This window comes from Numenius arquata, chromosome 2, assembly GCF_964106895.1.
Source record: "Numenius arquata chromosome 2, bNumArq3.hap1.1, whole genome shotgun sequence".
Lineage (NCBI taxonomy): Eukaryota > Metazoa > Chordata > Aves > Charadriiformes > Scolopacidae > Numenius > Numenius arquata.
In genome coordinates, this window is record NC_133577.1 from 37775476 (window position 1) to 37800577 (window position 25102).

Genomic DNA, 25102 nt, shown 5'->3' on the forward strand with positions numbered 1-25102 from the left:
ACAAGATTATTCCACCAACTAAATTTATGCAGACTTGTATTATAAGTGTGTTTAAGATAAAGTGGATCTTGACACTGCAGACTCCAGGAAAAAATGTATGATTTGTTATGCCACAGAATGATTTAATCTGTGTTTAAATTGTGGGTATTATCTGTACATTCTAGTACTTTGTGAACTGATTTACTGTACCACCATCATGATTTGCTACAGAATGTCAAGCAAGTGCGTACACAAATGTTGATAAGTTTATCTTTTGGATATTTTGTGTGTCATCTGTCTTTGCCATTTATGTTTGCACTCAGATTCTGGCCATTAACCGAGGGGAAAATCTGAAGATCCTGACAGTGAAGGTCAACATTCCTGACGGGGTGAAGAATGAATTCTGTTGGTGGTGTGTCAATGAAAGGTCTGCATGGATACATATTCTTACAGAAATCTTTTTTTTTTTCTTTCTATAGACAGCTGCATAGTGAAAAGTACCTCACATGTCTCGCTACATTAAGAGAACAATTTAAACAAATACTTATTAAATTAGATGAAATTAGCAAGTGGATAATTCTTATTCTGTATTTCCAACTGCTGTAGCATTATGCTGAAAAGATCATGCCTTTGGCCATATTTGGGGAGTTCTGGCACCGTTCTTCAGGCAATCGAATTTTTAAAAATTTTGGGTGATTCTTTTATTTCCTAATGGTTTGTTCTTACAAGTTGCTTTTGTTAAGCCTTTAGTGAGATGTTTAATGCTGCATAATTTTAAGGGTTTTTTTGCAAAAGTTTAGGTTAAACATATGTTATTTTGTGCAATATCTCTGTCACTCTTTTTCTTTGAAACTGCACTTTGATGTCCTCTGGATTCAAACTTCAATTCAAACTGTGCGTCTTCGTTGCATGTATAAAAGACAGATTTCGCTTTCTTGGTCATTTGAGATATTTGGCATTGTTCTGAGGATGTCTTAGAAACTCCTACCTTTGCATCCAAAAATAGAATAACCAAAAAAATTGTATGCTGTGATACTGCCTTACCATGTATTTTCTTCCACGCCAAGTCCGAGAAATGGATGTGGTAAAAATGTTTCTTTTCACTGTAGAAATTTAATAGTTCTGTTTCCAATGTTGAAGCCTCTGAAAGAATTAAGGTATTGTTTGGCTAGATAAAATAATATGATCTAGTACCAATAGTAAGAAATTTTTTTTTTCCAGGAAAGAATCAGGATTCCTAAACAGTCCTAAGTTTTATTCTGGTTTTAATATCTGTAATGGAATTTCAGACCTCCCCCCAAGATGTATATTCTGTAGGCAGAACATATCTGTCAGTCTTGCTTTTACTGCGTCCATGACAGAATTTGGAAGCACTGTTAGCCACAGATAATGGAACAGCTTGTCACTGCTACACAAATGAAAGTGGGATGTAAACGGAGATATTTTTGGTTGATTACACTTTTGTGAGTCATCCTGAGATAAAAAGAATATTGACCTTGGAAACGGAACTACTTATTAATACTTAGCATTCATGAGGCTATATATGCTTATGGCTTTTGACTATTTAAGGACAACTGCTCCACCATCACAAAACTTCAGAAGGAATGATTTTAGTAAATCTTAGTGCATTAACATCTAGGACAGATTCTGATCTTCCTCATTAGATTGACAAGTGTGTTATTGAATGGACAAGTAGTAAATGCATATTCTGCCCTGCAAGCTTGGAAATGATTGTCCAAGGGTGGGAGTTGCATTATTTTCATTGCATTAATTTACTGGTGAGAGCAGAAGGTTAAAAACTTTTGTTTGAGGCAAGGATTTCGAAACTTTGCAATGGTATTAACTAATTTACTGAAGGTCACACAAAAAATCAGTTGCAGAACCAGAAATGCCATGTTGCTACACAGTTTGGCTGGTATTCTAGCCACAAAATAGTATCACCCACTGCCTACTGAATTAATAACAAATATGCTGACCTTTATGTGTTCTTCTGAGGCAAATTTTTTTAGCATTAGATGCTCCTGTGATAGAAAGTGGGTTTGGAAGACTAGAGTTCTTCATTATTTCATTGAGCTCTATGTAGATGCTTTCTAAGATGACTGTATTTTCTCTGCAAGTTCAGAATACTTATTAGCCTGTAGAAGCATCTTTATTTCCTTGAAATTCAAGTTCGTGCTGAAAACTCAGGAATATCCTTATGTCTGGCCCTATGGACTGTGTTTTTCCCCAGAAGATGGCATCTCTCGTTTGACAGCAAACGTAGCTCCATTAACACTAGAACTGCACTGGTCCCAAAGACTTAGTTGTGAAGTGGGACACGGAAAAGGGATCAATGCAAAAAAGTGGTTCGCTGGCCTTGAGTGTAAAGGCAGCATGGACTTCTTCCTGGGGAGGGGGCGAGATTTTGTTCTGAAGTGGGATTGCAGACTTGAAAATGAAGTTCGATGTTTGACGATCTTTTTTTCAGTCTCCAGACAAAATTCTCAGATCCTGTGTGAAGTCCATGGTTACAGGCCTTAAAGGCCTGGGTTTTTTTTCTCATTACCATTTTGGTACAAGTTTCATATATTGTCTTGGAGGAAAATAAAGCTCCGCTTTTTATGCGTCAGGTCTAAAAGGCTAGCTGTGCTCTTCCTGCAACAGTTGTTAATTAATACTAGTGATTCTTAACGTTGGCATGTTAATTCTGTTGATGTATGGTTTCACCCTCTGAGTTGTATCAATTGTTGAAGCCATTTATACTTATGGTGGTCCCTGTTGTGAGCACACACACGTGGAGAGCTGATGAGGAGAGTAAGATGATATTATTTATATGGAGTTTTTCTAAATAGGGCTTAATTTAAAGGGCTTCAAAAGTCAGCTCTTGATTAAATAATCAAGAAAAATCTGTTCTTAGAGGGAAGCTTAACTAGGCTGTGATGATCTTTAAAAATATACACATGTGCTTTTGCTTTGGTTTTTGCAGTGAAGTGGATTTTTCTATTTTCTCATTAAGTATTGGAATGATTAAAATGCAGTATTTGCTATGTTTGAACTTACTATTTGGATATTTTTGCGTTTGTAGCAATTTCTAATGGAATGTTGCCTCAATAATTTTTACTTATATGTAGGCAGGTAATAAAAATATCCACTGTGATAACTTATTTACAGAGGAAAGTTTTGCTAATTAGCTTCAGTGGATGGAAGAGAGGGGGAAACAGCTGTCAGGTTTCCAAATTCATTCTTACTTGTGCTGAGGATACTTTCTGGGGGAGTGTAGTCATACTTGCCACCTGTAAAAACTTCATGTTTATAGAATTGGATGCCAATAAGAGGGTTTAAAGGTTTTGCCAGTTTTATATAGGTATGGAAAGAGTCTCTAGTTACAAATAAGTATAATAGAACTATTCGCAAAAACTGTTAGCAAAGTGATGAGGTCATGTGGCTAAGCACTCACAACTCTGGATGTTGTAAAACTAAATGGTAAGCTCAATTCCATTCCCATGTCTGTCTGTGTTAATGCAGTGTTGACTCGATCACACATTTCTCAACTATTATATGCACAGACACTTGGAAAAGCTGTTTCAGGAAATTGTATATTCCCTTAAACAACTGAAAAGCTGTCTGGGCAAGAGCAATTTAGCATTCTCAGTATTTTTGAGTGAGTGCAAGTAAGTAAAGTTAAAAGTGAAATTCAGTCCTGTATTTGCCTCAGCCTGCACCTGGACACTTTATCAAATGGCCATATTTCTATGATGTTGCATTTAAAAAAAAAAACCAAACAAACAAATAAAAAAAAGTTACAAAACTTAACTAGACATATTAAAAAAATATGTATCTCATTTTGCAGTTAGTGACCCAGGCATGTAAAAAAAATACACAAAATGAAGAAAACTCTGAATGCTACCAGTATTTTAAAAAGAAATATAAAACAGGTGGACTGTAATAGAAAATGTTGATAGTATTTACTTCTGTTTGAGTATAATATCTGGCTGTATCTCCTCAATCTTTCTCCCTTCTCATTGGGTAGACAATCTCAGTGAGTCAGCTGTGCTGTTCAAGGACTTACCCCCTTCCCCACCAGTAACATTGCCCAAAATAAAAAGATCGTTGGAATAAACATATGGGATCTCTGTTCTGGGGAGCTTTGAAACTGAGGTGTATTTTAGGACAAAATTTGAAGTAATCGTCATTATGGCAATGACTATTGTGCAGAGTCTCCTTAGAAAAGGGAATGCTCCAAAGATTTTGGCTTAGAAAAAGTTGGGAAATAGTCTTGTGTTTGTTTGGTATTGTTTATTTCATTTTTCCTTTTTCTAAAATATTATTTATACTTTAAATATATCAGCAACAGGTGGAAGAGAAAAAAAGATTTGTAAATTGTTTGTTATTTTTTAAGGACTGCTGAAGAATGGATAGTTTTCATTTTGAGTTTGAATAGAGATACTCAAAGCATTCCAAATGAACTTTGAATTGAGTTTCATTAATTGATGTTAGTTTAGCTCCTGAATTTCTGTCTGGCCACAGTTGCCTTACACCAAAAGCTCTGTGGTGACACAGAGGGTATTTATTCTTTTTTTTTTTTTAACGTATAAAGGAATAGCAAATAATGCAACACTAGTAGTAATATGGAATCAAGTTCTTCATTCAGGTATGGTAAGCTTTGACTTCTTAAAGTGAAGAGTAACATTTTTTAAATATTTTATTTAAAAGATAAAATGTGATTGCGTTCTAATACCTACAAAAAAAAAAAAGAGAAAAGATAGGTCCCTTGTCTGATAGCAGAACCTGAGCAACTTCTCATTCCACTCATATTTGAAACTATGATTTCATTGCCTAATTATTGTAGTAATTCTGCAGTTTATAGGACATTACTCAATGTAGAAGTCTTTTTGTTTTGAAAATTCCCTTTTTATCTGAGTTTTTACATATGTTCTTAAAATATTTTTTGATTTTTTTTCTTTTTCTATTCTTTTGCAGGTGGAGACCAAAACAGTTTTTAAAACCAGAATTAATGAGGATACTTCGGAATTCAGTAGAGGATGCATATAAACGCCTTATATATCCTCTCCTCTGTAGAGAATTCAGGTAAGCCCAGAATGAATGTGTATTTTCATACCACTAATTTCTTAAAAATTCACTCCCCAACTTCTTATTAGAATATCTTTTATCCATTTGAAAATATCAGCATGTTTTTAATCCTCTGTGCTTACAGAAGAAATGAACTGTGTAGTCTTGGTTCTGTAAATTTAATTTGTGATCCTATCCAGTTCAGGCTACAGTAAAGAAATGATCTTTCTGTGAAGACGTTTCACATATTTACATATTTGTTGCTTGTACATTTATCTAATAAAGAACAGTTTAGATCTACGTTACCATAGTAGTTGAATCTTTATCCTTATATTAGCATAAAACATTGTCACTGAATTTTCCCAGCATCTCTTAATGTCACAGCAATAGTAGTGTCAGTGATGTTTTTCCATTTCCTTTTCTTTTACCTGTCTGAAAGAAACCAGCAAAGTAATTGTTGTGTTTGGAAGTGTCCCTCGTGTTTGTCATCTGCGCATTGTGATGAATTAATTAGTCGTAGTGTTAGTCTGATACCATTTTGTGGGTATTGTGATGGCTCTGGAGAAGACAGTAAACTTATTTCTGGTGATACTGTAATAATGATGTCATCAGACTGTCACTTGTAAGATCTGTAATACTGTTCTAAACTGGAAGGAAATTTAAAACTTAGTGTCAAAGTAACATTAAATAGGGTATTTTCATGATGTAATATAGGAGTTTACCACATGATAGAAATTATTTAATATGTCAAAAACTCTACATTCTAAAAGCATTATCTTTTAATGGCAGGCAGTACTGATGGTGTGTTTCTTGAATACAAGAGAAGCTCCCCAAAGCATAACATGTTTGATACTGGCAAGGCTATCTGATATGTGAGCTAAATTTTAATAGCTGTTTTGAGGTAGTTCAAATGGAGTTTATCAAAGAGACCCTGTTTCTTCGACCAGAAATGTTAACATCACTCTTATCAAAATGATGAGTGTTGGTTATTATTCAGTACCTAAATGCGATCAGCAATCACTTTCTGTAATGTTCTTCTGTACCTGCCTGGCTGTAAAAATTTGTTTCTCTTCATGTTGGAGTTGTTTTCCTGGCACTTCTTTTCATGAGCATCATTGGCTGGATGTTCTGTGTTCTCCTCTCAAAAGAACTGGCAGCTCAGGTTTTGAACAGCAGCTATTTCTAATGGCTTTTGGCTTTCTTGATCATGTTGTGTTTGCTCATTACATTGCAAGTAAGACTGCTTCATGTCTTCTGATGAGTGAGCCTGTTTTTTTTTCTACTGTGAATTTCACAGATTTTTGAAAGTGCCAAGTTCCCTTTTTTGGTGTGTGACCACAGTACATTTAGCTACTTTAGGGGAGGCACTGTGTCTATGGTTTGGCCGAAATTATGAGCGTCTTGTGATGGTGAGTCCAACTGTTGGCTTCTGTCACGTGCGTGTGAAAGTATTTGTTATTCCTAGGCTTCTCTACAATCAAACTCTTTAAAAATAAAGAAAGACTTACTTTTTAGTGGGGTTTGGTTTTATCATACATAAGCAAACTGGCATAAGGGTTCTTCAAGGCTCTTTTATTGTGTTTTTGCTTCATGGTTCCTATCACAGGACTGCTGTGACCTGTGTGTTGTGTATAACACTGTCAGGGCTGCTGCAGCAGTAGGTTGCTGGAAGTTTTCTGTTCTCTTAATCTGAAAAAAAAAAAAAAACCAAAAGCTTCCTTCCCTTCCTAGATGTAGCTCACAAGTCATAAATGCAAAGAATACGAAGCTTGCTGCCTAATCCTGAGTGGATGTCTGCTTATGTTTTACTCTTGTGATAATTTTGCATGATTAGTGGTGTCTGGTTAGGAAAAGCTGAAACATCTCCTGTAGAGAAGAATGCAAAGCACCTGCCAATAGTATTCCTGGTCCATGACTACTTAACCCTTATCCTTCTTTTATTCTCTTTCTGCCCACACCAGAAGCTGATTTTTAGGACTGCTGCATAGGGCTGCTAAAGTATTCAATACCTCCTTTTAGCATTAATATTTCCAACCCACCCCCCACTGTTCTTTTTTTATTTTCTTTTTATTATCATTAAATGTTGGAACAGAAAGTTTCCAAAAGTGTATTGAAATTTCTGGTGCTTCTAGTGATCAGAAGAATGAAACTTGCCAGCAAGACAGTTTCCTTATTTATTGTTTAATTTCCTTTCTTCCACTCTGTCAGATACCATCGTTTCTTGTATCTGGTATAATAATGTCCAGTGTTGCTTTTGGCTCTTTGAAATACATTTTATTTTGTTGTAGAACTGCATGGAATGATTCCATCAGGATTTGATGCAAGTGATGTGGCGCGGACATATTTTTTTAATGGATAATCCTTTCCTAATTTTCCATACTTTCTTGAAGTGAGTGCTTTCTCTCCTGTGTCTTAAGAGACACAAACATTTCTCTGTATATCTTGTTTCGCACCTGAAGCTAGTTTGCAGATATTTTTCCATGGAAAGGATTGCCTTTCAGACTGTATATGGAAGTGGGGAGCTTTAAATCTCAATTTAAAAACTGACTCTTATAACATTGAATATAGAAGCCTAGTAGGTCATGATTAGGTTATTTGCTTTTATTACAGTATACTTGTTAGTGATATACAGTCTGGGTGCTTCATAGAGTTCAAGAGAGGGGCTTGAAATTCTGACTTGGTTGATACTTTTTCATAAAGTAGCAACAGAAGGGTTTGGTTTTGTTTTTTTACAAAATAACCATTCCTCTTGTGTTTAGAGAGGAGGACTGCTATCCGCCTCTGCCTTATATCTCTGCCATATTAATGAGAATTGTCACAAATTGGAAAAACATGAAGCTGGGCATCTTGCCATTTGGATGGAGCCAGTAGTGCACTGAAAAAGGGAAAGATATTAGATTGTTTGAGGTAGCTTGATATTTGTTCAAGGGTCAAATGACTACCCCAAACTTGAAATTAAGGGCCAGGACTTGGGACAGTAGATCATGTCATTGATACAAGTGTTGAGTGAGAGACAGAGAGAAAAGAGAGGTCTATATTTGAAATTAAAAAATACAGGATATTATGTAATAGAAAGGACATACGTTATGCTCCCCCTACGCACCTGGCATTTTAAGTAACATTTCCTGTTACTATAAAAGTTTCTGCATATCCATGCCAATTTTAAACATGATTTCCATAAGGTGCACGTAACTAATAGCATGTGTTTAGGGGCAATTTTAATTCCTGCGCAAGTCTCGCTTCGCAGGTGGACTGATGTGAATTTGCAGTGTGGGAGGACTTGGCCTTGTGGGCACTAGGGACCCTGTATCTCTGGGACAGATGGGAAGCTGGAACTTGACCTGCCTCTGTACAAAGCCGCCAGCCCAAGAGCATTCAACCTTCCCTTCTTTACAAGCCACTTCTAAACTTCGTTTCTGTATGCATGTGGCTAGTTGAATCTCTATTGTGCATGTATGTAGAAGATCCATATGGTTGTGAGGCACAGCTATTTGCTTTGTCTCTGGTCTCTCACAAATGGCATCAAATTGTTCTGATAATCATGTGAGCTATAACTCAACCAACCCCTCCAGCTGGAAGAAGCTTATTCTGTGGTTTGGGTTATTTTATTTAATTTTTTAAGAATGGGAGAAGGATGCTGCAAGAGTGAATGACCAGGAAGTGAAATGGCAGCTGAAATTCAGTGGAGATGAGTGTAAAATAATGCTTGCAAGGGGAAGTAATTCTTTCTTTATATAAAATTGTGAGCTCTGAGCTACCTTGACACTCAGGAAAGATATTTTGGCACTGTGGAAGGTAGCTCCACATAAATATCAAGAGCTCAGAAGGTAAGATTTAGTGAAGGAATAAAGACAAAACAGACAACTACTGATATAGCTGGCCCATATTTAGAATGTTATTGGTCATATTGGTCTCCTCACCTTGGGGGAAAAAATAGGAATTGGAAGATTCATTAGAACTGGAAAGGCCCAGCAAAGGGGAACAAGGTATAAAATAATTTCTATCTGAAGAAGGATTGACTAGATTATGACTTTTCAGCTTGGAAAATAGAAGACTTAGAGATGAATGGTGTGTGAAGTGGCACAGGGTTTCTAGGGAAAAATTTTTACTCTCTTCCAGTATAAGACCTGGACGGCCATAAAAATTTAAAAGAATCAGCTTCTAATCAAAAGGTTGTAGCTATTTGCAGAGTTTGTGATGGATGTGCAGAACTTGCTGCCAACAGACTACATAGATGCAAGAAACATGCATGGGTTCAGTAGGAGACTGGATAGTTGGACAAGAGATCTGTTACAGGCTACTGGAGAGACAAATCATGTCAAGCGCAGGAAATACTCCGGGCTGGAAATAGCTGGAGGCTAGGATAAGGTTGTGGGACAGGTCAGGAATACTAGTGCTGCTGTATCAGCTCCCTAGGCAGCTGCTTATAGCCACACTTGGAGACAGGGTACTGGGACAGAGGGACCACTTGCCTGAACTACTGCAGCTATTCCCATGTTCTTAAGTGGTGGCAATATACAGTGTGTGCTCATTGGTGCTGAGGGATGTTTGAATTGCTAAGGAGTCTTAGGATGAATATATACCCTCCGACATCTCGCTTTAAATCATGTCTGTGTTCATTTGGTATACTTGATACAGAACCAAAAAGCACGGGGGTGTAAGGGAGCCTTTTGCTGTTGTACACTTCCTTAGAAAACGTTCAATCAATAATGCATGGAAGAGAATCTAGACCATCTCTCATTTTTAAAATGGTCTAGAGTTAAATGAGGATGTAACAGCTCTTTCTGTACCACTCTGGGATAAGACAGGGCTGAGCTGGTTGGTTGCTTGGATCCTGGGCAAATTCAAGACAAACTCCTAAGTTCTTCCACATCTGAAAATTGCTCAGAACAGCTTTATATCCCATCACGTCAAACAGCCCTTATGAGGATTGTCTTAGAACTGTTTATAAGCTGCTTGTCATGCATTGATTGACCTAAACAACTTGAGTAATTTCCCCTGCCCCATTCTTATAGGGTTAGTTAAGTGGAATGCAGGTCTCTTTCTTCTGTAAAAATAAACTCAGATACTACTTTTTTTAGTGATTGGTAAAAGGGAAAGGAGAATAAGGGCACTGGTTACCCTTTAAGTTTCATGAAGGCCTTACTGCATTGCTTTTGCTTGCCTAATTATTGTAGTTATTGACAATGTAATGCAGCTGAAAATGGCAATAAGTACCTGCAAAAGAAAAAAAAAATCAGCTAGGTAATGAATATTTGTGTCTCCATTACTTTTTCATTTTTGCTTTTTTTACATAAGAAGCCATACCATGACAAAAATACTTGTCCTTATCAGTCATAGTCTTACTGGCCACATCTGACAAATAAGACATCGTGCATCTTGTACACCTTCACTCAACAAGACTGATTTGTTTCTCATAACACTCTGCAGTAAGTGTTCTTGCTTGAAGTCATCAAAGTCAATCCTTGCTATACTAACTCACTTCTTTCTGTTGAAGAACATGGAATAGAAAGGTAGGGACTTCATGGCCCCATCAGCTTTCTAGTTTCGTTCTGAGGAAGCAGAATACCCTCCTAGAAAGACCTCAAGTCTACACGCTTCTGTGATGACTGTTAAATGATGTATTTAGTAGATGAAATTAAAAGCCTCATGAGTCATGGTGTCTTAGCAATTAATTGGATAAGCCCTTCCAGTTTCTCTCAAGTACCTCTCAGCCTAAATGATCATCCCTTTTCTTTTTTCCTGGGTAGTGATTTTTCTCCAGAACTGGGAAATCATGATGAATTCAACCCATACCTTCTTCAAATCCACTTTTTTTTTGCCATTAGGTAGGAACTTTGACGGGAAGCTGTTCTTTGCTCAAAATTACGAGTTGATGTTTGAATGTTAGTTGTTATGTGTACATTCTTATAGGTGTTTCTATTATACTCTTCACGTTGATTTACTTTCTTAGAAGCAGATTGAGATGGTCATATAGCTGTTCATTTTTTTTTTTTAAAAAGTGTCAAAAACTTGATTGGAAGTGTAATATTTAATTAAAGATAATGAAAACATGATTGGAAAAATCCTTACAACGTTGGGGCAATTAAAAAGTGCATTTGAAAGCTAATTGAGGGGAAAATGTTTCTTGCTTTCATCCTTCTAAGATCAAAGTTGACATCTGATGCAGAGAAAGAATCTGTGATGATGTTTGGGAGAAATCTCCGGCAGTTGCTTCTGACCAGCCCAGTGAGGGGCCGTACTTTGATGGGAGTAGATCCTGGCTACAAACATGGCTGCAAGTTGGCAATTATTTCACCAACCAGTAAGTTTCAATTTCAAATATTTTTGAAAGGACTGATAAAAATACATTCATTTAGAGGAAAGAATAGTTTCAAATCCTACTTTTTTATCAAATTGGGGGTGTTTTTGTTAAGCTTTTAGTGTTTTCCATGCAGCCTGTTATGCAACTTCTTTTCTTCAGGCTTACGGTTAATTTTATCAGCAAAGAGAACACCTGACGTTTTTATTGTTTAATAAAGAATTTGAATTTAAATTCTTTCTATAACTTTGCTTTTTTCATGGGTAGTATCTTGTGTGTCTGGACACTTTATAGCCATTTTTGTTTAGTAGTATGTGTGTTAATGTGAGAAGTCAGAAATGTTGTGTTTGCAGAACTTTCCAGTTTTTAGACAGATATAGAACAGAGCCTTTCTGTTCCATCCTACTCTGATCTAGGGATACATATCACTTTAGGCCCATGCAAAGATGTAAAGAAAGATGTGTTCTTGACGTGGTAAAATGGCAGTAGAGGTAAGGTAAATGGTTATTAGCTTGCATTGCACCATAAGCTATCAGTACCAGTTAATACAATTATTTTCCGATGTTATAGATGGGATGATGGCAAGAGCTGGCATTGGAGTTTCAGAACTCCTGGACTGCAAGCCCTGAGACTGCATTCCTAATTTTCATCTCTCTCTACTGGATCTGTAAAACGTACTAGACTAGAGCAATAAATCTTTTGCAGTGAATTGCTGTTTTTCTCTTTGATAATATAATACACTTTATTTGCCTAATATGACTCATTGCTCATGATTTGTTATGTGGATATGTCCCCAGGAAACTAGAATATCTAACAACTTGTTTTGCTTTGGCAGACAAAGCATTTTTGTCCTCTGCCCACCACACATTTCTTCTAATTGGATGCAAAAATAAAAGGGAGAGACGTCTTATTAAGAAACTTTCTTTGTAAATCATCAAATTAACTTTAGTTTATGGCTTTGCCTTTCATTATTCTAGGTCAGATACTTCATACCGATGTCGTTTACTTGCATTCTGGTCAAGGATTTCGTGAAGCTGAGAAGATAAAGAGGCTTCTGCTACAGTACAAGTATGTTAAAGAAAATTCCATTTATTACTCTTTCTTACCAAGCATAATGTAAAACCTTCACTATATAAATACTTGCTTTTGGGTGAAATAAGAATTCTACTGATTTAATTGGAATTATTCTTTTTTTATGTAGTTCAGAGGTTATTTTTCTTTTAGTCTATGTTCATGCTTTTATGCTATGTATATGTTAGAAGAATGTGAAATCAAGTCATGGCTATGACTAAGGCTGCATGGTAATAATGTATCCCCATAAAGCTCTGTCAATCCATTTATTTTTAGGAATAGAAACTAACATTCATCTAAGGAATAAGTTTAGCCTCACTCTTCCTCCCCCCTCCTCTAGCCCCCAAATCAGTCATCGATCTTTCCCTGTTCCAAAAGCCATATTTAGTTTTTGGAAGAGCTAAGGACATCCTGCTTAGATAGGTATCCAGACAGACTTGCAAATAGGGGCAGCATGATTAAAAGGTTATTGTATCCAACTGTTTTGGGATGCCCTGTGGACAGACAACTGGTCCACTGAGTCAGCTGCTGAACTGCCACAGCACGCAGTCCGATTTGCATTTAAGCATTAGATTGGCTTTAAACAAGGTGATTTGATGGCTGACTGGCTGTGGCTGGGGCACTCAGAGGCAATGACCTTGCAAGCTGTTGCAGACTATGATGTTCCCATTAAGGAATTAAAACTCTGATTGCTTGGGCTTCTGCCCTTTTTAACAACTTATAACAGAGGAGGGAAATATGAGGTGAAAGGGTTTGAGGACTGTAAATAACATTACATTTCTCTTATGAATATGAAGCATCATTTTTGGTTTTTCTGCAGATATTACCACTGTTCAATTCCATTACAAATGAGTGAAAATTTTGACTCATCTCTTGAACTGTCACATGGAAAATCTGTTAAACAATGTGATATTACTAGGCATAAGTTCTCATTAAACCCAGGCCTTGTGTTGTATAAAATAAGATGTATTGGTCATTGTTGTGCATTGAATGCTATGAATGAAAAAGCCTAAAAGAATAGTTAAGAGTAATCGTTCATCTTTTTACCCCGTGCAAAGCTGTAGCACTGTTGTGATTGGCAATGGCACGGCCTGCAGAGAAACAGAAGCTTACTTTGCTGACTTAATTATGAAGAAATATTTTGCACCACTGGATGTTGTTTATTGGTAAGATCGCTTTGCTTGCTGCCTTACTTATCTGTTCAGCGTATTTTAAGTTACCAGGTAGTTTTTAAGTGTAGTTTTTTTTGAAGTGTTTCTTTTTATTGCCTTGTCTGTCTGTCTTTGAGTCAAGCTTGACCCATCCTTCTAGCCAAAGGAAAATGGCTGTAGCTCTTTAGAGCATGACAGTAGTTCTCCTGAGTCAGTAAGACAGGCTCACTGAAGCATTTTATTTTCTCTTCCCGAGGTTCACTCCATTGCTATTATCATTGTAACAAAGTATGTGAGAATAGCAGCTCAAACAGCCAAGGACCTGTGTTTGGCATGTGTGTCTATTTATTGATAAATGAGGTTTAAATGCAAATGATAAAGCTTGTGTTTTTGGACTATGTCATGGAATGCTTGCTAATCCTGAGTAATAAATGGTCTGGAAATAAATACTCTGTTAATACCTAGCAGAAAGTAGTAAAGGTATTTATCCTCCATAAACTTCAAAATTTTATCTGTTAGTTTGTTGAATTCAAACTGAAGTATTCGGCTGTTGCTTTGGATGGATTTTACTATATCGCTTTCTTTTCTCCCTGTAGAGCTGCGCTGGTTTTTTTTAATTCACACCATTATTTTTAAAGCATTTTGGTGGTTTACCTTTGATTATCTTTTGTGCTGAAGTTTAACAGCAGTATTTACTTTTCAGTGTCTTAACATAATTTTTTGCAAAAATTTTGTCCTTTATCTGTTCAAACTATAGTATGCATTTCATGGAGCCTTTTCTCCATAGGTTAGGAAGTTGTCTTACAGAAATGTTCAACAAATATATTATTACTACTAATTTATGCTATCAATTAATTGCACTAGTTCTTTGTTCCTAAGATTCCAAAGAAAATCTGCAGCAAGATCTGATACTTAAATCTCCTTTTAATTTCAGGAGACATAGTAGGGGTTTTCAGATTTTAATTATTTTCAAAGAAAGGAAGCTGTTCAAGTTTCTGAAGAATTAGGCATCCTCTTTCCTGAATCCAACTCAAAACCAGTGAATTTTTAATGACTGTAGAGAGTGGAAAACACTTCATACTGTGTGGTTTTTGGCAAATGTTTACTTTCACTGTTGTTCACTTCATATATTTAAAAAATCCATTACATTGACATAAGCACTCTGTCTGAAAGGGTAATAGTGATATTATTTATTTATTGATCATATGGTACAAAATGTAAATAACTGTTTAGCTTACACAGGAAAAAATTATATAAATATTGTGGTTCATGATTTTCTCACTGTTTCCCTCGTTTGCTTTAACATTTGAAAAAATGTTTATAGTTCAAGATTACAGAATTTGCAAAATAATTAGCAGTATTGATTTCTTTTTTTTTTTTTTTGCCAGTAGAGCTACCAATTTCTTCGAACTTATAAAAGCTCTTGTGAAATAGGAATTACTATAAATGCTCTAAAGAAGTAAGGTTACCAAGTTGGTTGCTTTTTCTAGTGACAGATAATCTTCTAACTGTTCACTCTTTCTGAAACTTGTGATGTTTATAGGAAAAGTAAATGCAGTTGTTCAACCTATAAGATTAATTCTTGGAAGCGAAAATTAGCATAATCAAAATAATTTTTGCTTTCAGTATGTATTTATATTGTTAATGGTTTTCTTGTGCTGTGCTCATGTATGGTGAAGAGCTAATCCCTACTTTAGAATTCATACGCAGAACCTCAAGGGACTGCATATTAAAATAAAAATCAGAAGAGTGTAAATTTTTGTGATACTGCATGCTATAGGTAACATATTTGATGTTGTTGACCTCTGTAAACTGCTGTTTGTGTGTGCATTTATATATGTGGGTTTACAAATAAGCTGGACTAGCAGTCCTTGTGTGTCTCTTCACATTTTGACAGTCTTGACTGAGTTTCTACATTGAAGATCGGGGTTCCCATGTTGCCCTTTCTGCTGAACTAGTTTTATGAACTTCTCATTGCATTATCCAATGCTGGGGTTTCCCAGCCATGCCATCGAATCCTGCAAGATAGCTACTCTCTTTGCTTTCTAGCTCCGGTAAACTTTTCCTTAATTTTCTTGGTATTTCTTAGTAACAGAAATGAGTCCAGGCATCCACTCCCCCACTTCTGAAAATCCAGTGAACTGTCTGGAATTTATATCAGTCTGTGTTAAAAAAAATGTGGAACCTGCTAAATGAGGAGCAATTAGTACAGAATTAGCATTTGAGCAATAGGTGACGGTAGGCATACATTGTGAGAACTGCTATACCTCTTGAGGGGAACTATGAAAGATGACTTGGAAGAGTGTGCTCTGCTGATCCTCTTTTTTTGTTTAAATAGCAAATGTTCCTCAGAGCATATGCTCTCAGAATACAAAAAACTTTTCTGTTTCCATGTACAAAGTCTTCCATTGATTATGTCATTTTTTCATGATAGGGGAAGATGAGAGCTTTGTTTATATATAGGCTAAATCACAGAATGACATGGGGTTGGAAGGGACCTCTGGAGATCTAGTCCAACCCCCAGTCAGATCTCTAATCAGTTCTGTGGAAACCCAAGGATGCATTTGGATCAAGTGATCTTTAAGGTTTTTTTTCAATTAAAATCTCTAAGAAACAATTCAAGTAATGTTGGGACAACTCATTTTTAAAGATCTGCTTCAGCAGGTTGCAGTCGTAACTAAAAAATGGATTTACAAATAAATTTTTCAACTGTAAAAAAAAAAAAAAACCCAAACAAAAAAAAAACCCAAAAAACCCCCAAACAAGAGAGAGAAAGAGAGGAAGGAAAAAAAAAAAAAAACCCAAACCAAACAAAACCCAACAACAACAGAACAAAACAAAACCCCTCCAGTACCTGAACTGTAACAGAATGAGTCAGTTGCTTCTAACGTGATACCATTTCCCAAGGATTCAACTTCTCGCAGTGATGCACTGAGCTGCATGGATGTGGAAATCCTTGCCCGGCAAAACAAAACCCAGTTCCTTGCTGTGCGCAAGTTTCAGAGAATTGCCAATTGTATTTGCATTTACAATCTTTTTCCTTAAAGGAATCCAAATGTAAGGCAGCTTGGCAGATGAGGCTGGATTGTTTTATAGTGCTTTAAAACCAAAATCCCAATCAACTTCTAAAGCTGTCATTCAGAAAGGTGGCTGATAGAGAGGAACTACAGACTTTGGCTTCCTTGGCAAATAAAACTTGTAATATGAAACTACTTAAATTTTTTGTTAGAAGAAGTGGAGAATAGGATCAGAAACGATTATAAAAGAATAAAAATCCGTTCATACTTTTATGACCACTTCATCATATGGAATTTGGATCATGCATTTCCAAGGAAATGAGATAATAATAGTCTGTTACTTTAGAAAGAAGGTGTGTGCAGTTGATGCATGCACAAATAATCTGGACAGGTATGCACTCTAATGAAGGTTAATGATAATAACCAACCGAACCCTTAATTGATTGCACATATGTGCAGCACATCCTGAAGTAGCCTCTCTACTACTAACGTCCTGTACGATAATTTCAGAATTGTGCATGAAGTTATTCCTTGGCTTCGTGATCTGACTCTAGCGAGCCCTTAACTACAGACTTTAATGAGAGCACTGTTTCATCTTTTTTTTTAAAGTTGTGTGGCAAGAATCAAATTAACTGATTCTCACCTTAAAATATTTAAGTTGTATCAGTATCAAAAGAGACTTCCAAAATAATTTTCTTCATTTCACTTTCTCTCAAAAACAGTACAGTTTTTTATTTGATGACTGTTTTGTCTTTTTTAGTGCTAATAAATATATGAAAAACAAGTAATTAAAATAAGCATTGCTTGCAATCCTCAGCAATGGCAAGTACAAACTTTGTATAGTTTTACTGAAGATTTCCAAAGAGAAGAGAAGTCAGAGAAGACAGTAGTAGGAAGTGGGGCATATGGCATGATTCTTTGTGTGGCTTTAAAACCTCTCTGGACTCAGTTTCACAGTTTTTGATTTAAAGCAAGTATTTTTCAGTATTTTTGTAACCAATGTGCTTTCAGATACCTACATCCAACCTAAATAACTGAAGGACTTACTACTTTTTTTTTTTTTTTTACTGTAGTTTCCCTTTTAGAGCTATGTTTATTGACTTAGATTAGGACTGGACTAGAGCCCAGAGACAGTCATATCTAGTCTTCAGGTTTTTTGTTACAAATCAGTTTTTGTTACAAGGTTCAATAAATATTCTTGATTATTTATGTTAGTTCTATTGTGAGTTCTTGCCAAAGATACATTGTATTATAACCAAAACAGATGTTCTGTTTTAGAGAAGTGTATTTGTTTTAACAGGACCAGAAATGTAAATTAAACAACAGTGCATTCAGCATTAACATGGCAGATGATGAACTTTTAGGATTTCATTGGCCTTTTTGGATTAAATGAAAATCTTGAAAAAATATTTCAGGAATCTCATTCTGTGTTTCGATCACTGCAACTGTTTTTCTTTGATTGCTGTTGGTTGTAGACATCTTGGAATTGAAAGCTTTCTGAATGACAGGTGAGCTGTGCTAGACCAGGACAACACGAACAACTCAATCATCATGTTTGGAAAAATAAAATTGCAAATTTTCTTTCGGCCTCAGTGGTTTCATTGTCACAATACAAACATTCTTACTGGCCTGACTTTTCTTATGCGCTTCTTATGTTAATGCACAATCGGAATAAAGTATTTCAGGTCATATTTAAAATAAAGTTTGATAGGTATTGTGAATTGTTAGTAGTTTTCAATAAATAGTAAAGAATGCAGCCAAGGAAGTATATTTTTTGTTGTTGTTGCTTTTTAGATGGCTTGGTATTTAATTTCTGTTATACTCGGTTTTAAACTTGATACAAAATCCTTTTCTGCCACTTTCAGCAAAAACTTCTATGCCTCTTGAGGCTTTATAAGCAATGTAATTAATAATTTATTGCTGTTTAAGTTCAAACACTTCTGTACTGTGACAAATGGGGGAAAGTCTGTAATGTCTTGTAAAGTTCTCATTGGATTTTCTTTAATGTTTAAATTGTCTGCTTTAGAATACTTAGAAATGTTCTGCTAAGGTAGAATAAGGCTGTTTAATACCTTTTGAAGTTGGACCTTGGTGGCAAGAAATTGATTTGGAAATGTTTGTTCTACAGGATTTTAGGTCCGCTTGTATTTTATAGGTGTCTGCACATGCTTTAAATATCCTTTTCAATTTAAATGTGTGTTTTATGTTGTTGAATATCTACATTATACTCTCTCAGCTTTAACAAATGCCACTTTCAAGTTTCATGCCTCTACATTTCTAATGTTACACTAGCTTAATTCCCATTACTTTTCTGCTTCATAGCACTCGCAGTTTGAAAGGGACCTAACATTCGGGTTCACATTATGATAATTAGGTTTCAAAGCAGTGTGGGGGGATTAAGATGTCTGAAGTCTAGTTGCCGAATAAAGTTCAGAACTACTTGTAAAACTTGTTTGAGTGGTTAACAGAAGTGGTTTTATTTATTCAGTGCTCATGCAGCATTAATCCGTATTTCATCAGGTACCCACAGTGCTGTAACTCTAGATATGACCTTGGGACTTAATTTACCCCATCTCAGTTTTCCTTATTAATGTGCCATGAAAGAGGTACATGAAAGATAGCCAACATCAAAGCACCTTTTCAAATAAAGTGGTTGATATGAATCCTCTGGTATTTAACACTGTCTGTCAAATGTTTCAGCTGGTTTGCATCCTTTTACAAGCTATTGCTTGCTGCATTAATGCAGTTGTTTCAAGTCTGTTGAGAGTACAAAGGGAGGTAGGGATATGGGAAACTTTATTCCTATTTCTTTTTGATTATATTTTCTTTAAGCTGTTATTTTTGTCTGTTAAGCTTTATAACTCTATTGATGACACATTTATGTACGCACACCTACACACCTTAGGTCACTAGGTGTCTGATACAGAAGGTAGAAAGTAATTTGGAAAGTTTTGGCAAAAGGAATATATATTCAGCAGAAACAATGCGCACATCTGAAATGTGTGCTGAAGAACCTTTGTTCTGCTTTCATCTTTTTCAAGCTCTAGTGGAGTCATGAGAAGTCCTAAACAATGAAGACATTAATTTGAGGAACAAACAGGTTTAATACGTGCGTTAAGAGGACATAGTCAATGAAAACACTTTAAAGTATGTAGTGATTTCTAGCCAATCTGTCTTCTGTCCCTTACTTAAAAGTTACTTTCTGTTGTGATTCTCACACCTGAATAAGAACTCATGATCATGCACACTTCAAATGAAAAATAATTTTGTGTATATTTATCTTTACGGGAGACAGTTCTGTAAATTGGACCCTCACTCTGCGTAGGGACTTCTTCCTACTGCTACTCTTGACAGTTCATAACCTTACATAGCAATAAGTCTGTTGTTCAGCACAACATGGACTCTAATAAGTGTCTGCATTTAAAATAGCATCCGATGTTGGTTCCTAGTGCATCCACAGACTGGTATCTATGTTGAGCTGAACTCATATTATATTCAAAAGGGAAATTCAGGTGTCATCTTAGATTTTGAAGCAGTCCAAGAAAGCAAAGATTCCCCTCTGACTCAGCTCTTTTATTTATTTTAAAAGTTTACTGTAGACAGAAGTATTATCTCTAGCCATGTTTTTCTGAGGGGAGGAAAAGAAATGGGTAAGCAGTAAAGATAAAGTGGGACAGGAAAAAAGAGGATAATTTCTGCTTGTATTGCATGAATTTGAAACTTTTTAAATAAACTTTATAAGCAATATACTTGACGTAATTGTGGAATACCATCTATGAATTCTATTTCAGAGAAATTCACAGTTTTTAAGATGAGAACAACAACTAATTGGGACTAGGTCAATGTGGTTAAAGAGACTATGAATTCCTTTAAATTCAAAAAGAGTAAGATATGTGTGGAGTCTAGACTTTAGCAATGTGAAGGCAGGGGGTCAGGAAGTAAATGTAACTAGTGAAAGAAATCTAAATCTTGAGGGAAAAGTCCATTTTTCCAGAACACTAGGACATGTCATTTGAGTTTGTTCCAGGGCAATCTATGGGAAAACAGTCTCGGGGAGGAGAGGAAAGTTACTCATGCAACTTCCCTTCTGTGTCTTCTCTTTCCAAGAGAAAATCATAGTAACGGTAATACCAAACAGTGATTTTAAAAGTTATGTATTTTCAGTGTGCAAACCTCTTTAGACCTTTAAAAGACACTAAACAAACAAAATGACTTCTGACAAATTAGGCAAGATTTTAGGATGGAAAGCTATTAAGTACGTGACATTATGTTCAAGGGCACCTTTGCATACTCTTCAATTAGAAATGTACCGATCTCAGATACACTCTTGAAAATCAGATAAATATGAGAAATTTATCACAATAATTCTTCTCCCCTCCCCTTTGTTTTTTAACAGAGAAGTAATTTGTTATACTTAGGATTGCAAAATTTCTGTTTTCAATTTTATGTTCCTCATTGAGCAGTATTTTGTTCACAGGCTGTTTACTTGTAAATACTTTATTTTCAGATAAATAAAACAATTTTTTTAAGATAACTAGCTAGAAAATATCTGATGTTGCAGTACAACAGAAGTCAGGTGAAGGGGGAGGAGCATCCAAAAACACTTACAAATGCAAAACTAGAACTAACTGGAAAGGTAAAAGATTATTGAGAGAGGCCAGACAAAGGATATGCAAAGAACAAGCACTACCGTTTCTGCACAGCATGTGCCCATCATGTCCCTGGAAGCAGTTTTGGAATGTATATATTGCATGAGGTACACTTATAGAGCAAAACTGGGCATTTTGTTCCTAAAGTTCACTTTGAAATCAAATTTTTACCAAATATGTGTAGTGGTGATTTTAATGTTCCGCATAGAGCTACTAAAACTAGACTGTGAGCAGGATTTTATTTTTGAGGTGTGTTTGACTTGGTATTAGAAGTCTCTAAAACACTTTTTTCATCACTTAACATTGTGTTCTGGTCAGTGTTTCCAATGCAGTCTCCTTCTTTAAGACTTTCTATGATGGCTGTGACAAGTCACTCTGGCCTGAAGTCTCTTGTTCAAGGCTACTTCCAAAGCTCAGAAATTAAGAAGGATTTAATAGATCACTGAATCTTAAGTTTGCTAGATTGCTACAGTGAAACAAAACTAGTTCATTTGAGTGTCTGATATTTTTGAGGAAGTGGGGCACATAACAGGCTGTTTAACGTGGCTACAGCTTTAGAAGTTTTTCTGTGCCAGTTGGTCAACACTACAAGGTTCTTACTAGCTTAATTTCAAAGAAATATTTGCAGGAAGATCTTATTTAGCAGAACAAACATAACATAAGGCAATATTATAACCTGCCCACTTCTCCCAGAATCAGTGTTTTTATTTGGTCTGACATCTTTTTTTCTCTGAAGGATCACCAAGCCATTCTTCCTCCTGATGGCTGTTGGCTCACTGATATTTGGAGTATCAGTAGAGATACTGAAGGATGACATTTTCAAGTCATTGTCTATGTCTGAAAGGTTGCGTGTGGGTCTCTATGTGTGCCATCTTGTACCTCCTGTCAGGACAAGGCAAGGAGCCTTTTCTTAAGAGGTAGCTCAAGGAGTGGTAGATGCACGAGGAACTGGGTAGCTGGTTGAGGAAATGGTGCAGAAAGAACAAGGGTATAGTCTGGGAATAAGGGGCAGGGCACTTTGAAGGTACTTCCTCTAGGCAGAGGCACTGAAGTACAGTATACAGGAACATTGTACAGCTTTGAGCTCAGTTGAGCTGTGCGTTCCTTGTCTTTTCAATGCAGCAAGTTATGTTAAGAGAACAGTTTCCCTCTCGTCTTCTGTTCCCTCCCCTAGTCATTTGTGGGTGTGAATGGATGGTGTATAGACGAAGCTTAAAACTGAGGTTTGGACATCAGCTAAAAAATGTGACCTAATGACATATTACTGCTTCTCACAGTGAGCATTGGAGACAGACTCTCAACAGCTGCATCTATGAGTCTTTTCCCAATACTACATTTTTTAAATTTTTTTTTTTTTTTTTTTAGCAGGAGTGAGCTAAAGTACATGTGTTCCATGTAACTCCAGAGTAAGTTTCAAAGTGCTGTCTACTCATCATAAGGCTTAAGAGCTTAGAAGGTTGGGTTTTGGTCAGTTACTGCGAGATACCACACAAAGAAAAGGAGTCATGCTCCTTATAGAGCTAGGATTGTGAAGGTTTAATGATGTGAGCCTTAAATGTTCCAAACTTGGTATTGATACTGATCTCAAAGAAATCAAAAAGGCTTAGACTTTTTGCAACAAAGTCTTTTTGCTACAGACTGCTGTAGCACTGTTTTAAGAGCTTCTGAAATTAGAATGTATGGTTCAGTATCTCTGTAGTTTCAAGTGCCTTTTTTTTCTTTAAAGTAGTGACACGTGTGGTCACCTCCATCTCTATTGCAGTGGAAATGGAATGGAATCAGGTTTGGATGTTACCTGCTCAAACAGAAGCCAAAAGAGGTTAGATAGTGACTAAGCTGAATGATGGTGGATCTTGGAAGTATTTTATATCTGCAGACCATTGAAAAAATCACTGGTGGCAGTGTAGAATTGACTCCAGAGACCGTAAGCCTACTGACAGTGGGCTGGTTTCTTCGGTGACCTTTGTGAACCTCTTGGAAGAAGCTTGTGAACCACAGGTTGAAGACCACTGGGTTTGGATCTGAAAATAACAAAAAGTAGAAAGGCCTAGAAACTTCATATTTAAAAAAGGTGAAATTGCACACAGAAAATCCTCCCTCTTGTTTGGATTTGCAGAACTTTGGTTATGAAAACTTGCAGTATGTTTTTTATTCCCCCTATCTGTGCATTTTACACTGCTGGACTTAACACGTTGCCTGAGATGAAATAGCACAGCTTCACACTAGTATGGTATCGTGGTGCTAACAAAATCTTTGATACTGAGAAGTGAATGTTAATTTATGATTTGCGTCAATATTGCCCTTCAAAAATAAGTGATGCTTGTGGTATTTGGGATATTACTGCATTATCCTCTTTATAATTAAGAGACATCAGAAACATATGTTTGTGTTTAAGTGACTTTGTCAAGGAATAACTGTGGCAATTGGTACACTTTCACTAGTAAAGATTGGGAAAATTCATTTAGGTTCCTCTCTATGTACAAAAAGCTCCAACAGGAATTATTTATGGAATCCTGTCAGGAGTTAATTTAAGTGGAAGCATCGAAAATATAGAATGTAATTAATACTAAGAGCATCCACATTAAAATTACATAAATAATAGATGTATCCTCTGATTTGTGAGGTAATAAGACTGTTATTGCACAGTCTGACCTGGTTGTATATTTGGATAGTGTTTTGTCTTCAAGTAGACATTCTGTAGGAACCTAATGGAGTAGTAAGCATTTTTCCATTTGTGTGAGGTTGCCAGTAATGTGTTTTTACTTAAGTTGAGATTCTGCCAAACTTCGTACCTATTCATTTGTGAAACCACATTTGGTGTTTTGCATTTCAACTCTTACTGACCTTCCTTTATTGTTGTGAGATGTGATATACAGATTTATTTATTTATTTGAACTTAAACTGTGCTATTATCACTGATGCTGATAGCAGAAGCTTAGGTGGTTGGATTACATTAGGCTGTCTAACACTCTGCATTAGATACCTTAATTTCAGTGGCTTTTAACTGGCAGAGAGTTACTTTTGGGATGAAATTCTTCATCCTAGATCTCTGTTAAACAGCATACACGTGTGGGTTGCATGTATTTCTAAATAATAATTAGAAATGTTTAAGAAAATAAAGGAATGTTCATATGCACAAATGCTGTCATAAGTGGGCGAAAAGTTTCTTTATTCTTTGAAGTATCAATAGTGTTGAGATCTGGTAAAAAGGAAAGTTTGTGGGCAGATCCAAAGTTTGGATAGAAGTCTCCCTCCGAAAATATGTTCAGGTATGTTTTGAGCAGTAAGCCTCAGGAAATTGCCACTTGTACAGCTGCGAACAAATTCCCCCAGTATCAGAAGAGCAACTATTACAAACTTTGATTTACTTTTTTTTTTTTTTTTTTTTAAAAAAAGGACAAAACAGCTTGGGTTTTAGGGAGATTTGAAAATTACATGTTAATGGCTTCTTAGGTGTCTGGTAGCCTGAAATCAGGCATAGAAATGACAATTTTATGTAAGTGCAGAGGGAAAGAGCCCTTGCTTTACTGACAGACATGATGTATTTGCTTTTCAGTCCAGGAGGGTTCTGAGGCTGTTGGCCCTGAGAGGCTGCTGGCAGTGCAGGAGTGAGTGCTACCCATGTTGCACCTTCACTTGCAGTAATTTTGGGTGATGCTGAAACTAGGGGCTATGCTTGGCCTCCACTCATTTAACTTTTCTTATCGAAAAAGCTTATGGCAGTCTTAAAACCTTTGTGAATGACGTTGAAAGAAGCCACAGCAACAGGAGATGCTTCGGCATACTTCTGATGTTTTCAGGGCATGAGAGGCAGAGAATATAGACGTGCTGTGTGTCTCAAAGGGCCTTTGAGTAGGTTATTTCAGTTTGAAAAGGGATTAGATT

The 25102-nt window shown here is 36.2% G+C and overlaps 1 protein-coding gene across 1 annotated transcript in view; it reads left to right on the forward strand.

Moving 5' to 3' along the window:
- SRBD1 (S1 RNA binding domain 1) overlaps nt 1-25102 on the forward strand; it is a 131003-nt gene that overhangs the window by 22263 nt on the left and 83638 nt on the right. Inside the window, exons 12-16 of the mRNA XM_074163049.1 lie at nt 303-406; nt 4939-5046; nt 11175-11332; nt 12307-12397; nt 13459-13566. Of these exons, the coding sequence (XP_074019150.1) occupies nt 303-406; nt 4939-5046; nt 11175-11332; nt 12307-12397; nt 13459-13566 (569 nt within the window). The remainder of the gene's footprint in view (nt 1-302; nt 407-4938; nt 5047-11174; nt 11333-12306; nt 12398-13458; nt 13567-25102) is intronic.